The sequence below is a fragment of the Camelus bactrianus genome, chromosome 9, assembly GCF_048773025.1.
Source record: "Camelus bactrianus isolate YW-2024 breed Bactrian camel chromosome 9, ASM4877302v1, whole genome shotgun sequence".
NCBI lineage: Eukaryota > Metazoa > Chordata > Mammalia > Artiodactyla > Camelidae > Camelus > Camelus bactrianus.
In genome coordinates, this window is record NC_133547.1 from 28,177,492 (window position 1) to 28,193,904 (window position 16,413).

The 16,413-nt window shown below is 34.2% G+C and overlaps 1 protein-coding gene and 1 pseudogene across 29 annotated transcripts in view; both read left to right on the forward strand.

Annotated features, from left to right (window-relative positions):
- CCDC18 (coiled-coil domain containing 18) overlaps positions 1 to 16,413 on the forward strand; it is a 133,796-nt gene that overhangs the window by 62,043 nt on the left and 55,340 nt on the right. For 26 of the 29 annotated variants that reach the window (XR_012509093.1, XR_012509097.1, XR_012509094.1 and 23 more), the window contains 7 exons: positions 1,451 to 1,550; positions 5,512 to 5,628; positions 6,614 to 6,757; positions 8,315 to 8,518; positions 10,292 to 10,429; positions 14,388 to 14,588; positions 15,296 to 15,334. Coding sequence is in view for 13 of the 29 variants with exons in the window: in XM_074369965.1 (XP_074226066.1) it covers positions 1,451 to 1,550; positions 5,512 to 5,628; positions 6,614 to 6,757; positions 8,315 to 8,518; positions 10,292 to 10,429; positions 14,388 to 14,588; positions 15,296 to 15,334 (943 nt within the window). In the remaining 16 variants the exon portion in view is untranslated. Of the gene's footprint in view, positions 1 to 1,450; positions 1,551 to 5,511; positions 5,629 to 6,613; positions 6,758 to 6,973; positions 8,271 to 8,314; positions 8,519 to 10,291; positions 10,430 to 14,387; positions 14,589 to 15,295; positions 15,335 to 16,413 lie in introns of those variants that run through there. The other 3 variants (XM_074369966.1, XM_045513201.2, XM_045513206.2) reach the window with 3 other exon arrangements.
- Positions 10,441 to 14,380, forward strand: LOC123615496 (archaemetzincin-2 pseudogene; annotated as a pseudogene).

Below are 16,413 nucleotides of genomic sequence, written 5' to 3' on the forward strand. Positions count from 1 at the left end.
ACAGTGGTGATGGCTACACAACATTGTGAATGGACTTAGTGTGACCGAATTGTGCATTTTAACGTTAAAATGGTAAATCTTCTGTTATATGTATTTTACCACAATTGAAAAAAAAAAAACCAACCCAAGCTCCTTTTCCTGGAGTACAAAGCCCTGTATAACAAGGTTCCTGCCTACTTTTCCAGCCTCATTTCGTATTGTTCTCCTTGCTTCTGCCCTTTTTATTGTACTTAAAACTTACCAAGTTTTTTCCCACCTTAAGACTTTCGCCATGGCTGTTTCTTCAGCCTGAAATAACTTTTGTATGGCCAGCTTCTTCATACCCTTCACATTACCTCAGAGGGCCCTTCCCTGACCACCTATTCTAAAGTAGCCTCCTAGTCACCATCTCATCACTGTGATTTAATGCTCTAACATGGTACTTTATGTTATGATAATTTTCTTGTTGATTTTATTTGTGATCCATATTCTCTCCTAGACCTATGAGAATATCAACTCCATGTGATGAAGGACATCTAGCCTGTTGACTATTAAATAAATCCACAGTAAATAGAACTTTGACATAGAGGAAACATCTAGTGAATATTTGTTAATCGAATGAATGGATAAAAGAAGTAAAAACAAAATCTTAAAATTATAGCTAGTAACTGAATTTTGGAAACTGAGCTGTTTGCATAGACAGCAATTAAAGTTATCTTTAGAATTCATTTCATAGTACTTTTAGAGTATTAGTTTAGTCTTGTGTTAACTCTTCAGACTTTTCGGAGAACAGTAAACAGCTCATTAAAGAAGTTCCGAATTTGCTTTTTAAAGTCAGTAGCTGTATTCAATAATGTTTCTTTCATATTTAAGACTGGAAAGTCTTATGAAGATTTTCTAGATCAACATTTTCATCCTTTGTCATATCAGAACTTAGATTAAAATTTGAAATTGAAATTCTTTGATCACAGGCTTCAGAGAAATCTTAACATTGTGTCATACTAAGTGTAAAATTCTGGTAAGAAATACGGTGGTCATTTACTGAGCAGTGGTTATCAGGGACATCAACCATGAGATAAATGCCTCATTCAATTATAATAAACTCACAGCTATAATATAAAAAAGACTTTCAAACACTCCTGTGATCTATAGATGAAAAAATGTGGATATATTTTTTAAATTCTTATACTGATTCAATCTTTTTCCCTGAGAGTGCTTTTAACCTTTAACTTAAATTGTCTGCAATAGTAGAAGCTGAGTTAACTTTTTGCCTTTTTAAAACACTCTATTAAAGTAATTGTATTGATATCAGTCATTTTGTACATTATTCCTTTAATTTGAACTCTTTCAATCTGAATTGCATATATTCTATCACTTCTCACTTACAGGAAAGGTAACCCAACTGACTTAATTTTTTAAAGCCATAATATTCCTACTTACTTGCTTTGACCTTCACTTTGATAAATTACAGGGAATGCAGAATGGAGATTGAAGACAAAAAGCAAGAACTCCTTGAAATGGATCAGGCACTTAAAGAGAGAAATTGGGAGCTAAAGCAAAGAGCAGCTCAGGTTGGTTTTCTTTACTATATTTTAATGAAATTTTCTGTTAAAATACAATAATACAGAGTTTCAGAGCTCACCTCTTTTTAGTAGAGTGGACATTTATAGCTATTTCTTTTTCTGTACACATAAATATTCTTAAAATTAGAAATATATCATCTCTGTCTTGCTATTTTTGCAGTAGATGGGCTTTTGAGAATGAAGTTTAGCTTAGTACTGAATCTTTGGATCTCTTATGTTACTGTATATCAGAAGAAAATGGAATTAAAGGAGTTACTTGCTCAGCTAGAGTTGGAGGAACAAAAATATTCAGAAGGCATGATTTAGCAGCAGCTTTTTTAAGAGATTTTATTTTTTAGAGCAGTTTCAAGTTCACAGCAAAATTGAGCAGAAGGCACAGAGATTTCCCATATATCTTCTGCCCCCGCAAATGCACAGCCTTTTCTGCCCCCGCAAATGCACAGCCTTTTCCATTATCGGCATTTCCCACGAGAATGGTACATTTGTTAAAAGTGATTAACCTACATTGACACATCATAATCACTTAAAGTCCATAGTTTATATTATGGTTCACTGTTGTGTTATACATTCTGTTAGTCTGGACAGGTATCCATCATTATGGTATCATTCAGAATATTTTTACTTCCCTGAAGATCCTCTGTGCCCCACCTATTCATCCCTCGCCCTCTTCCCCTAACCCTGGCAATCATTGTTCTTTTTGTTGTCTCTGAGTTTTACCTTTTCCAGAATGTCAATAGTTGGAATCATACAGTATATAACCTTTTCAGATTGGCTTCTTTTACTTAGTAATATGCATTTAAGGTTCCTCCATGTCTTTTCATTGCTTATAGTTTATATCTTTTTAGCACTGAGTAATATTCCATTGTCTGGATATACTATGTGGTTTATTTAGCCATTCACCTTTAGAAGGACGTCTTGATTGTTCCCAAGTTTTGGCAGTTACAGTTAAGCTGCTATAAACATCCATGTTCAGGTTTTTTTTGTGGACATAAGTTTTCAACTTCTTTGGGTAAATACCAGGAAGTGCAATTGCTGGATTGTATGGTTAGAGTATGTCTAGTGTTAATAAGACACTTCCAAAATGGCTGTACCATTTTGCATTCCCGCCAGCAAAGAATGAGAGTTTCTATTGCTCCACATCCTGGCTAGTATCTGGTGTTGTCAATGTTTCCAGTTTTGGCCATTCTACTAGATGTGTAGTGGTATCTCCTTGTTTTATTTGCATTTCTCTGATGACATATGATGTGAAACATCTTTCATATGCTTATTTACCACCTGTATATTTTAATTGGTAAGGTGTCTGTTAAGGTTTTCGGCCAACTTTTTAATTAGTTTATTTGATTTTCTTTTGTTGAGTTTTAAGGTTTTTTTGTATATTTTGGATATCTGGCCTTTTCCATTGTATCTTTTGCAAATATTTTGTCCCAGTCTGTGGCTTTTCTTCTCATTCTTTTGACATTGGCTTTCACAGAGCAGAAGATTCTAACTGTAAATGAAGTCCAACTTATCAGTTATTTCTTTCATGGATTGTGCCTTTGGTGTTGTATTTTAAAAGTTATTGCCATACCCAAGGTCATGCAGGTTTCTCCTGTTATCTTCTAGAAGTTTTATAGGTTTTTTGTTTGTTTGTTTGTTTTGTTTTTTACTTTTAGGTCTGTGATTCATTTTGTGTTAATTTTTGTGAAGGCTGTAAGGTCTGTGTCTAGATTTGCTTTTTTGCATGTGAATGCCCATTTATTCCAGCACCTTTTGTTTAAAAGATGGTCCTTTCTCCATTGTATTTCCTTTGCTCCTTTGTCAAAGATCAGTTGACTATGTTTACATGGGTTTTGTTTCTGGTCTCTGTTCTGTTCCACTGATCTAGTCACCTATTCTTTCATCAGTACCACACTGTCTTGATCACTGAAGCTTTATAGTAAGTCTTGAAGTTGGATAATGTCAGTTTTCCAACTTTGTTCTTCTCTTTCAAAATTGTATTAGCCATTCTGGGTCTTTTGCCTCTCCATATAAACTTTAGAATCAATTTGTTGATACACACAAATTAACTTGCTGGGATTTTGATTGGAATTGCCTTGAATCTGTACATCAAGTTGGGAAGAACTGACTTCTTGACAATATTAAGTCTTTCCATCCATGAACATGAACTCTCTCTCTCTCTCTGAAAGAATATCATCCTTGGATTTCTTTCATTGGAGTTTTATAATTTTCCATATATAGATCTTATATATATTTTGTTAGATTTATAACTGTTTCATTTTGGGGAATGCTAAGGTAAGTGATAATTGTGTTTTCAACTTCAAATTTCTCTTGTTCGTTGCTGGTATATAGGAAAGCGATTGACTTTTGTGTATTGACCTCATATCCTGCAGTCTCCCTATAATCACTTATTAGTTTCAGGAATATTTTTATTGAATCTTTTGGATTTTATACGTAGATCATCATGTCATCTGCAAACAAAAAAAATTTTATGTCTTCCTTCCCATCTAAATACCACTTATTTCCTTTTCTTATCTTACTGTATTAGCTAGGACATCCTATACACTGTAGAAAAAGCAGTAGTGAGAGGGAGTATCTTTGCCTTGTATCTGATCTTAGTGGGAAAGCTTCTAGTTTCTCACTGTTAAGTGTGATGTTAGCTCTTGGTTTTTTTTAGGTATTCTTTATCAAGTGGAGGAAGTTACCCTCTATTTCTAGTTTACCAGGAGGTTTTATCATGAATGGGTGTTTGACTCTATCAAGTAGTTTTTTCTACATCTGTTATGATCATGTGATTTTTCTTTAGCCTATTGATGTGATCAGTAGCATTAATTTTCAAATGTTGAAAAGCCTTTTATACCTACTTAGAAAAAAATCCCATTTGTGTATAATTCTTTTTATACATTGTTGGATTTGATTTGATAATATTTTGTTGAGAATTTTTACATCTATGTTCATGAAAGATATTGGTCTATAGTTTTTTTTTTTTTTTTTTCCATAATGTCTCTGTCTGGTTTTGGTATTACGGTAATGCTGACCTCATCAAATGAGTATTTACTGTACTTGTATCTTCTGAGCGAGATTGTAGAGAAGTGATATAATTTCTTCTTTAAATGTTTGGCAGAATTCACCAATGAACCCATCTGAGCCTGGTGCTTTCTGTTTTGTAAAGTTATTAATCATTGATTCAATATCTTTAGTAGATATAGGCTTTTTCAGATTGTTTCTTGTATGAGTTTTGGCAGATTGTGCCTTTCAAGTAATTGGTTTGTTTCACCTAGTTTTATTAAATTCATGGGCAGAGAGTTGTTCATAATATTTTTCTATAATCCTCTTAATGTCCTTGAGATTTATAGTAATAGCTCCTCTTTCATTTCTGATGTTAGTAATGTATATCCTCCCTCTAGCTTTTTTTTTCCTTTTTTTTTTTTTTTTTGGTTAGTCTGGCTTATTGATATTACTGATCTTTTCCAAGAACCAGCTTTTGGCGCTGTTGATTTTTCTCTGTTGACTTCCCAATTTTAATTTCATTGATTTCTGGTCTAATTTTTATTATTTCTTTTCTTCTGCTTAGTTTGGATTTAATTTGCCCCTCCTTTTGTTTGCCAAGCTGGAAGCTTAAATGATTGAATTTAGATCTTCTTTTCTAATATATGCATTCAATGCCTCCAAGCAGTGTTTTTGCTGTATCCCACAGTTTTTGTTGTGTTATATTGTATTTAGCAGCATTTATGTAGCATAAAATGAAGTCTGAATCATTTTCTTTGTCGTTTATGTGAACATAATCATATATGGGGCTTAAGATCCAGTATTAGTAAGCAAGGATTATTTTTCTCATTCTTTTTAATAATTTATTTGAGATGCATTTGTTCTTCAGCCATACCCACTGTAAACAATTCTAAAACACATTCGAGGCACACTATTTTCCACAATAGAATAAAATTGAACAGTTTAGTGTTACTTTTGTATTTAGGTTACACATTTGGATATGACTATTCGTGAGCACAGGGGAGAAATGGAACAGAAAATAATTAAATTAGAAGGTACTCTGGAGAAATCAGAATTGGAGCTTAAAGAAAGCAACAAACAGGTAAATTATTTAAAATCACATACTTTAAGTTATTTTTTTAAAAAAACTTCTTAACCATAAGCGTCTGTTATTCACATAATATGACTTTTTAATAGAATACATAACAAAAAAATGCTATATAATTTTAATCATCCTGCACATGCTATCTTATATTTTTTTTTCTCTTTAATTTCCCCCCCAGCTTTATCGAGGTATAATTGACAATAAAAAATGGCACATATTTAAAGTGTACAGTGTGATGTTTTAATATATATATTCATTGTGAAATAATCAAACCAATTAACATATCTATCACCTCATATAGTTACCTTTTTTTTTTTTTTTTTGGTGAGAACACTTACCAGGTATACAACATAGTATTACTGACTGTGGTCACTCACTGTGCCATACATTGGCTCTCCAGAGTTTATTATCCTGCATAACTGAAACTTTGTACCCTTTGACCAACACTTCCCCATGTCCCTCACTCCCAGCTCCTGGTGCCTATCCTCTTAATGGTATTTTGAATTTGTTTTTTTTTTCTTTGTATCAGTGTGCTAACATATTGTAATGTATGCATGTCTGAATATGTATAAGATATTTCTGGAAGGATTTGGAAGTAACTCTGTTAACTGTGTTTGCCTCTTTGGAAGGAACACAGTGAGAAGGGGACTTTGTTTTCACTAACTGTGCTTTTTAAGTTCACGCACATATTACCTATAAAATTATTTGGAAGGCCATGTAATGTTTGTTGTTTTAAAGTACCCTTATTTTCCTTATGCAAATGTAATTGAGACTTCCATCTCTTATTGTATTTTAGGTATACACATAAGCATCTTACTAGGCACAAGATGTTCATGTCAGTGTTATGGTTGTCTTAAGAAAAGCACATTTTTAAATATTGCTACTTTAGAGATATGTGTTTAAAGCTTTACTTACTTGGATTGTAGTTACGATTGAATTATTTTTTCTTAGTTACATTAATATTGCTCTGTTTAAAATTCAGATAGAAAGTTTGAATGAAAAATTGAAAAGTGCCAAAGAACAGCTTCGAGAAAAAGAGTTTATAACACTGCAGAATGAACAGGAGATAAGTCAACTGAAGAAAGAGACTGAACGGACACAACAAAAGATGAATGAAATGGAAAGCGTAAGCAAATTATTTTCCTCTTAAGGAACAAGATTGTTATAAATCTTTATGTTCTAAACTGACTGGTTTCAGTATATAGAAACTGTGCATAAGCATTTTTAGACTAAATATTTGTGTCAGATACCTATTAGTTTCTTTGGTCTTCTTAATTACATTATTCTGATGTTCTAATTATAGACGAGGGCATCGTTTTATTTATCTTTATATTCCCTACAGGAATTGGCATGATATCTCTCACAGTAAATCCACGATGTGTGCTCACTTGGTCAACAAATATATATGTATATATTTTTTTAAATTGAGAATCTACTATGTAATAGAACTGAAGATCAGATATTATCTCCTTTGTCCTTGAGGAACTCTATCCAGAGAATGAATGAACAGATGATTATATATTATTGAGGACAACTACATTGAGTTGCCACATGAAATTTCATGACTTCATATCATCAGTTTGCATATGTGTTGACTACTGAACCCATTCCATCTACTTGCCTTTTTAAGAAGTGAATTTGCTTCTAAGAGCTCTCATGGATATAACTTTTTCTTGTTTTTAAGTACCATATTCAACTTTAAAATTTAATATATAGCTCTTTATTGTATTTGATTAACTGATACTCTGTCTCCTCCAATACAATATAAACTCTAGAAGGGTAGCCGCTTTGTCTCCTTTGTTCACTCCTGTATCCTCAACACCTAGAACAATACATATCACATAGTATGCATGAATAAATATTTTTTGAGTTATATACATAAATTAAGCAGGGTCTCTGAGAGCATGTTTGGACCCCAGTGAGAAAAAAATGATTACTGGCTCCATCATTTTGTGTTCCATAACAAGAACTGGCTAAAAATACTTACGTGAGATTTACACTGATACATGGCACAGCTGGACCCGGAGCCCCTCCTCGACGTCATGATCCTAGTGATTTGTGCTGGTTTCTCTCCTTAACAGCCCTACAGTCGAGTGTCATTACCTACCATCTAACCTACCTCCCAGGCTAATTAGATCTAATTTACTTTTTACTGATTTTTCTAATCCTCTAAGAAATAATGATTTACTAGGGATTTAACAGGAATGTAAAAGTACTTCAGAGGGAGTAGCAGTCCCAGTGACAAATTTCACTTTCGCAGAGAATAAGGTCATCCTTAACCCAGCCATGTGGATTGATGGTGGGTTTTGATTATTAATGCCATTATGTTCTCCATCTTTGACATGGATAATCAGATATTAACTTCTTTCTTCTCTTTATATTATTATTTATTCTGTCATGTTACATCATAATGATAAAGGATTATACAGCTTGCATATTAAGTTCACATAAAATATACCTGTGGGTCCCAGATTTATTAAAGTACTTTTTGTCATTTTCTTATTATTAAAAAAAATTTTTTCTGAATATGAGTTTCACAGTGGATGATATTCATTGCTTGTTAAATTACATAGAGGTTTAGTTAGGAGGGGGGAAAATCACTTATTAAAAGACAAATCAGAATGAGAAACAGGTTATCTGTATCATTTTATTTTGAAACCCAGAAGTGTTTTGTGCATTTCAGGTTATGAAAGAGCAGGAACAGTACATTGCAACTCAGTACAAGGAGGCTGTAGATACAGAGCAGGAATTGAGGCTCACTCGGGAGCAGTTGCACAATTCTCATACAGAATTGGTAGAGGCTCGTCGTCAGCAAGTCCAAGCACAGAGAGAAATAGAAAGGCTCTCAAGTGAACTGGAGGAAATAAAGCAACTCTCTAAAGAAAAAGTAACCCCTCTTCTATTTTTACCTTACTGAAAATCATAAAGTTTTTAACATTAACTTGTTTCAGCTGTAGAATATAGTTCTTGCAAAAGTTAATTGTGTTCCACAACAATGTGAATGTACTTAATGCCACCATATTGTACACTGAAAGATGGTTAAGGTGGTAAATTTCATGTTGTGTATATTTTACCAAAAATTTTAAAAGAGAAAAACTGTTATATTTAGCATAGCATTGTAGTACAACTGGCAAGTCTCTCAGAACTGAGTTTTGGTCAGACTAATTAGTTTTCAATAAATTGAGTTATAAGGTGCTTTCAGACTTTCTAGTGAATTTAAGCTGTCACTTGAAGAAAAAATAAATCTAATAAATCTTTTGAGTAAAACTTTTCATATTTGTAGCCATTCATAAGTGAAAACTATCTAAATTTGTAACTGTTAGAAATCTGTAGTCCAGAACTTTCCGGGAGGAAAAATGCTTTTAAAAAGCAAGAACACTAATATAAATTGTGTTTCCCCAATATTTGGTAGAAAATAAACAACCTGACTTAAAAATATTAGCTTGGTATACTGGGGTTAATTCCTTAGACTTTGAGAAAACTGTATTGGTGTTCTGGAAAAGTTCTTACGATTTTTCTGCTTTCTGTTATAGTCACTAATTCAGTATAGGAATTGAGTTAAAATGTTTTTACATTTAATTTTGGTTAACCTAATGATGGCTTTAGTCACATTTCTGGATGGTTAGAATAATGAGGAATACATGAGGAACTTTTATTAGAATACGTCAAGCACATGGGAGTCTACTGGGAAAGGGGAGCTGTTAACTTTAATTTCATCCTGCCCTTGTCAGTAGTATCTGAATGTAGTATAATTGATTTTATCTGGCAAACTAAACTCAATACAACAGTAAGTGAAGGTGGGGAATTATTTTAAATGACAGTTTAAATATTGTATTTTAACCTGAAGCTCGAGGTATATATTCATGTATTAATCTTTTAACGTGGGACCAAATCTTGGTTCTTTGTGTGAGTAGGTCACTTTATTCCAGTTATACCTAGTCTTTCTTGCATGAACCATACTCATATTCCATCATCTTTTTTTTTTCCAATTTTGGTTTCTTAAAATCAAAAAAGAATTAAAAGACATTTGTAAATCAGCTGAAGGATAGCATCTCTTATATTTTTAATTGGAATTTCCCACAGTATTTCACGACTATCTTGACTGTTTCTAACTGGGTGGCAAGTATTTGTGACTTACTCACTGAACTGTCTCAAAGCACATACTTAGTTTTCATAAAAAACATTCCTTTGCACACATATTTCATCAATGTTCATATTGCATAATAAAATTGCATAATTATAGTCACAAGCACAACTAGCATAAATAGGTTTGAATAAATATACAACTGAGTCTAGATAAACAAATAGCACATCTGGTGAGAAAACATGCATGGGCATAGCCAAGGGTAGAGTATTATCTGCCAAAGTTCAGCAGGCTGTGGTTATTAGTTTATTTTCCAAAAGCATTGGTTAGTGAACTTCTATTATAATAAGAAACAATATACTAATATTTTCCCATTAGTAGTCTCTTAAATGTCTAGATTAAAATCTAGATTAATACGCTTTAAAAAGTATACGATTTAATAAGGTAATTTTGGATATGAACATTTATATATTTTTATAAGAGGTGCAAATACTTCCATAAATGTGCTGGATTGGCTTAGCAATAATAACCAAATGAACAAGAAACACAGCCTTTACTTAATATTTCATTTTTAAGGAAGCTCATGGAAACCATTTAGCTGAAGAATTGGGAGCTTCTCAAGTCCGTGAAGCTCATTTAGAAGCAAGAATGCAAGCAGAAATCAAGAAATTGTCAGCAGAAATAGAATCTCTCAAAGAAGCTTATCATCTAGAGGTAAAGAAAAATTTAATTTGCTCCATTACTCTCTGCTAAAGTGTGTTGCCCTTCTGGACAAAGTGTAAGTCTAGCTCTCAAATGTGCATTGGCGAGTAACACACTGTGGTCCTCCACTTCTGGTAGCCTCCACATACAACTTTCACTTCATATCCAGGGAGCTAATATTCTGTAGGGTTAAGAGCTTGAATTCTTGAGCCAGGCATTGTGCTTCTAAATCTCAGCTCATCGCTTGGCAACTAACTTAACATCTCTGACTAAAATGGATGTAATAATGATACCTATCTCATAGAACTGTGTTGAGGATTAAATGGGTGAATGTAGTTACAGTTCTTACACCAGAGCCTGGCACATCATCATCATCATCATCGCTGGTTATAAAATAGCACTTGCTGAAACGAATTAGCATATAAGCAGTTTCATGTGATGTGAATCTATCAATGCATTGTGACCTCCAGCATTTGTTCTGGTAGTAAGTTAGAGAGGCAATATGATACTTTGCTTTTTATATATCAGTATGTTCTGAGCCTTTATAGAAATGGACAGTGTTATCAATTAGAATAGCATTTCTTGTCTTTTTAAAACTATATTTGAAGATATCCAGAATTTATGTTTAAGATCTAAATAAATTACTTATGAAGCTCTAATAAAGCATTTTTCTACATGGCAAGGGTTGCAAATACATTTATATTAAACTCCTTTCGAGAGAGTTTGGTAACATCTTGGTGAGGATAGGTTGAATCTGCAGTCACCATGTCTTGCTTAAATGCATTTGGAGTCAGATCTGTTTGAAAACATGTGTGTTTCCCAAACAAAACACATTTGCAAGCTAAGTCCAGTTCTCAGGCCAAGAGATTACATCTTTTGGTCTTCAGAGACAAATGTAAATGCTCATGAGTTCAATGTAATTATTTAATTGATATTAGCTGCTCAAGTTAGTGACCATCAGTGAGAATTGGTCCATCTCAGGTGTTTGCAGCAACGACTCAGTATGCTCTTATTATATGGTCTGTGTTCTACTTTCATTTTTAATTATCTCATTTTTTACTTTTAGTTTTATAAGCCCCCTGAAATTATTTATAAGCAGATAGTACATAAAATGAATTATAAAAGTTGGTTCTAGTATTGCTGTTTAATATCTGATACTAATTTTTATGTGTGTCATATAAAAATACCTAATATGGACACTCACACAGAGGCTGCCACTGGCAGCTTTGAGGCCTGTTGGGGATGAAGGCACCTAGCACAATGCTTTCTTGGCCAGGCCCAGACATACTGGTCCTTGTAAGCCTCGTGGAGGAACAGCTGTTTAACCCATTCAGACAGAAGGATGAAAGCTCTACACAGGAACATGATGTGAATGGAAGAGAACTTTTGTTATGCAAACTGTATGGCACTCTGAACAGATACTAAAAACTCAAAGAACCCAACACTTACATCACAGTATAAGTTAGATGCTGGTGAAGCAGCGTTTGATAAATGAAGCCTTTCAGCCACATAGTGATCCTTTTGGACCTTGCATTTGCAATCAGATTGGATCACCTTCCATCCTGAAGCTCCTCAAGACTTTGAACAGTTTTTCAGTGATCCTTACAGAAAGATACCCTCTCCAGAGAAATGCAGTGTTTATATACGGTACATTGGGTCTCTAGGAAACACCAGAGCTGTCAGTGAAGAATATATGAAATGGCTCAAGGGCTACTGTGGAGCAATTTTCTCTGGCCTGACAGTGAAACTCCTAGACCCAGCTCCTGTCTCTGCGAGGAGCTGTTGTTCCTTTAAAGTCAGTGATGACACACAAACGCTACAAATTCATGCAGGGCACACCCTGAAGTTCTTAAAAAATAAGAAACCTAAAGATGGCGTCTGTACTGTGGGAATAACAAAGGTTGATCTTCACACAAGACTCCTGGAATTTGCCTTTGGACAGGCCTCTGACAGATAGTGCAGGGATATTCAGCTTTGCCAGGTAGGGCAGTTTTTTTTATAGCTTGCATTATGAAAGCAAAGTAAAGAAGCTGCAGAAAACATCTTCAAATGACTATTCAATTTTTTAGAACTGTTACATTCCTGAAGTGATTAGTGGTTTGCTGCTCCTGTCCTATAAGACTTTAACCCATGAGACTGGACACGTATTTGGACTTTGACATTGCCAGTGGTTTGAACACCTAATAGAAGGTTCCAAACACTTGGATGAAGCTGACCAGTGCCCCCTAAACCTTTGCCCTATCTGCGCAAGTTACAGCGTGCTGTTGGTTGCAACATCATAGAAGGATACAAAACCCTGGTGAGGTGGATTAAAGGTGAATCTGCTGACACACTCAAAACATAGTCCTGAGGATAATGTGAACTTGCCAAAACCTGTGGAAGCCTGTAAGGAATGGAAAAAGTGGGTGATAAAATGCTTGCTGTTTTCCAAAGATAAGGGCCTTCAAGTAGGAGTAATTATAATAAATACAGGGGTTTTTTTAGGTAGTATTTTTGGGGGGTACTTAGCAAAGATTTTTTGAAGTATGTGTTGTTTGAATATAAAAATGAGATAATATGTCATTAAAGTAATAGAAAAGGAGGTCAATAATTTTTAACAGTATTTTTTAAAATATAGGTTTCAGAATCATCAAGAAAGTCACTTAATAATAATTGAAAACTCCTAATTTTTCAGTGAGAATAAGATTTTTTTAAACTTTATCTTGGAAAATTTTAAACATTCAAAAGTAGAGAGTATAGTAGAAATCCTCCTGTGTATTATTCAGCTTCAGTCATTATCAGTTCATGGCCAGTTTGATTTAGTCTAATGTACATTGACTATTTCTCTTATCTAAAAGGATATACTTTTGAGAATGAAAAAGGGTGCTATTCGTAACTATACCAGGACACCAGGCATAAAACCTAGATAGTCATAGGCAAACTGGAAAGTCTGGTCACCGTATCTTTAACCTTACTCACTTCCCTTTCTTCCCTCCCTCACATATCACATATTTTTTTTCAAAGCAAATCCCAAATATCATTATTTTATCAGTAAACATTTTAGTAAATATCTCTAAAAGATAAGGGCTATTTTTAAAAAACATAACCACAATGCCTTTATTACACCTAAAAATTGACTGTAATCCCTTAATGTCATGAAACATCCAGTCATTGTTCAGATTTTCTCAGTTATCACAAAAATGTCTTTATAATTGATTTGTTCAAATTGGGATCCGAAAACAGTCCATTGTATTTAGTTAACGGTTCTTAAGTAAATTTAGGATTGTGGGTTCCTTCTCCCCCTTTTTTTCTCTAGTATGTTGTTTGTTGAGAAATCAGATGTTTGTAACTACAAACAGAATGTACTTAGGTTTAGATGGATATAGAAAGTGTTGTGGGCACTATGTGGTGAGCCAGTGATGTGCCAGTGATGTGGGTTGTTAAAAGAATTACCAGAGACTGAGAAAAGTTTAATAGATACGCTGCTATAGGCAACCGCAGGCCACATAGGCAGGAGGTGCCTACGGGAGCACCGGGGAGAATGTGCAGGCTCTTTAATTGGAGGGAGGGGGCTGTGAACACAAGGAGTAGGGGGCTGCATGATCAATTCGTGCACAGGTACCTGATTGGTTGTAAGATCTGTCAGGGACTTCTCTGAACAATAGGATTTATGACTTTGATGAGTGCAGGATAGCCTGTCGCGTAGGGTATTGTCACATGGGCTCTCTTGGGGTGGTAAGTTTTGTTAGGGTAAACACACATCAAGGGATTTTTTTTTTATCCTGCAGGAATGCAGATATGCAGAGTGGTCCTGCAGTGGGGAGTAGGGGTCAAGGTGTCACTGGCTCCAGGGACACCGAGAGCCCAGGAGTGAGGGTTTTATGACTCCAGGGAGTGCCAGCTGGCTCCACAGAAAGTATTAGAATGTTGTTGAAACCAACTTCACTCTATTTTCTTTCTTCTTTTCCTTTTCAATTTTGGGGCTACATAGATGATTTCACATCAGGAGAACCATGCAAAGTGGAAGATTTCTGCTGACTCTCAAAAGACTTCTGTTCAGCAACTAAATGAACAGTTAGAGAAGGCAAAACTAGAATTAGAAGAAGCTCAGGACACTGTAAGCAATTTGCATCAACAAGTCCAAGACAGGAATGAAGTAATTGAAGCTACAAATGAAGCATTACTTATAAAAGTAAGTAAACATATAAAAGTACATAAAGCAAAATATGATAAAGTAAATTTATGACTAATTTTCCCATCCTTGTAGTTTGTGGAGGGCTGTATAACCCAAAATTGACCTGTTTGAATAAAAAGCACTTTATTTAGAAGACACTGAATTTGAGAATTATTAATATAATATAATATGATGATATGATTAACACAGGAGAAAAATTTATAATTGTTCAAATATAATTTATTTACTTACTTACTTACTTACTTATTTATTTATTTATTTATTTATTTATTTATTTTTTGGTGAGAACATTTACATTATACTCTTTCAAAAAATTTCAATTATATAACACAGTGTTACCGACTATAGTCATCATGTTATGCATTGGACACACAGACTTTATTTTATACCTAAAAGGTTGTAGCCTTTTTGCAACCTCTCCTATTTCCCCCACGTCCATGTCTCTGGCAACCATTTTTTTGCTCACTGTTTCTGAGAGTTTGACTCTTTTTTCTTTTTCTTTTCCTTTTTTTTTTAAGATTTCACATGTAAGTGTTACTGGGCAGTATTTGTCTTTCTCTTTTGTTTCATTGAGCATAGTGCCCTCAAGGTCCATCCACATTGTCCCAAATGGCACACTGTATATTCATCATTGTATGTATATTTGCCACATTTTCTTTATCCACTCATCCACTGATGGGCACTTTTGCCTTTTCCTTACCTAGACTATTATGAATAATGCTGCGATGAACACAGGAGTGCAGGTATCTCTTTAATACCCTGTTTTCATTCCCTTTGAATATATACCCAGAAGTGATGATGTTGCTGGATCATATGGTAGATCTGTTTTTAATTTTTGGAAGAACCTCCATACTGTTTTTCATAGTGGCTGCACCAATATACATTCTCATCAACAGTATACAAGGGCTTCCTTTTCACCATACGCTTTCCAACACTTGTGTTTTTGGTGATAGCCATTCTAACAGGTATGAAGTGGTATTCCATTTGATTTTGATTTTGATTTCCCAGATGATTAGTGATGTTGAACACCCTCAGTTTTGTTTTTGATGTCACGATTTACTTCTTTTTACCAGTGTACCCATTAACAAGTTATTTATAGTCATTTTTAATACTTTTGTCTTTTAACCTTTATATATAGTAATAAGTGATTTACCCAACACCATTACAACATTAGAGTATTATGCATTTAACTATAATATATATTTACCTTTATCAGTGAGGTTTAAATTTCCGTTTTTTCCTGTTACTAGTTAGCATCCTTTTGTTTTAGCTTGAAGAAGTCCCTTTAACATTTCTTGTGAAGTCAGTCTAGTGGAGATGAACTTCAGCTTTTGCTTGTCTGGAAAACTCCTTACCTCTGTTTCAATTCTGAAGGACAGCTGCCAGGAAGAATATTCTTGGTCGGCAGTTTTTTTTCTTTCAGCACTTTGAATTTATCATGCCACTATCTTCTGGCCTGTAGTTTCTGCTGCTAGTCTTATGGGGTTCCTTTGTACGTAACAAGCTGTTTTCTCTTACTGCTTTTAAGATTGTTTCCTTGTCTTCAACTTTTGAGGATTTAATTATAGTATGTCTTAATGTTGGTCTCTTTGGATTCATCATATTTCAGCTCTTTGGGCTTCTTGGATCTGGTTGTCTGTTTCTTTCCTCAAATTAGGGAAGTCATTATTTCTCTGAATAAGCTTTGTGTGCTTTTCTCTTTTCTCCTCCTAGGACCTGTGTAACATGTGCACTGGTGCACTGGGTGATGTCCCTTTAATCCCTTATCTTTCTTACTCTTCATTCTTTTTTCTTTTTGCTCCTCTGATTGGATGCATTCTAC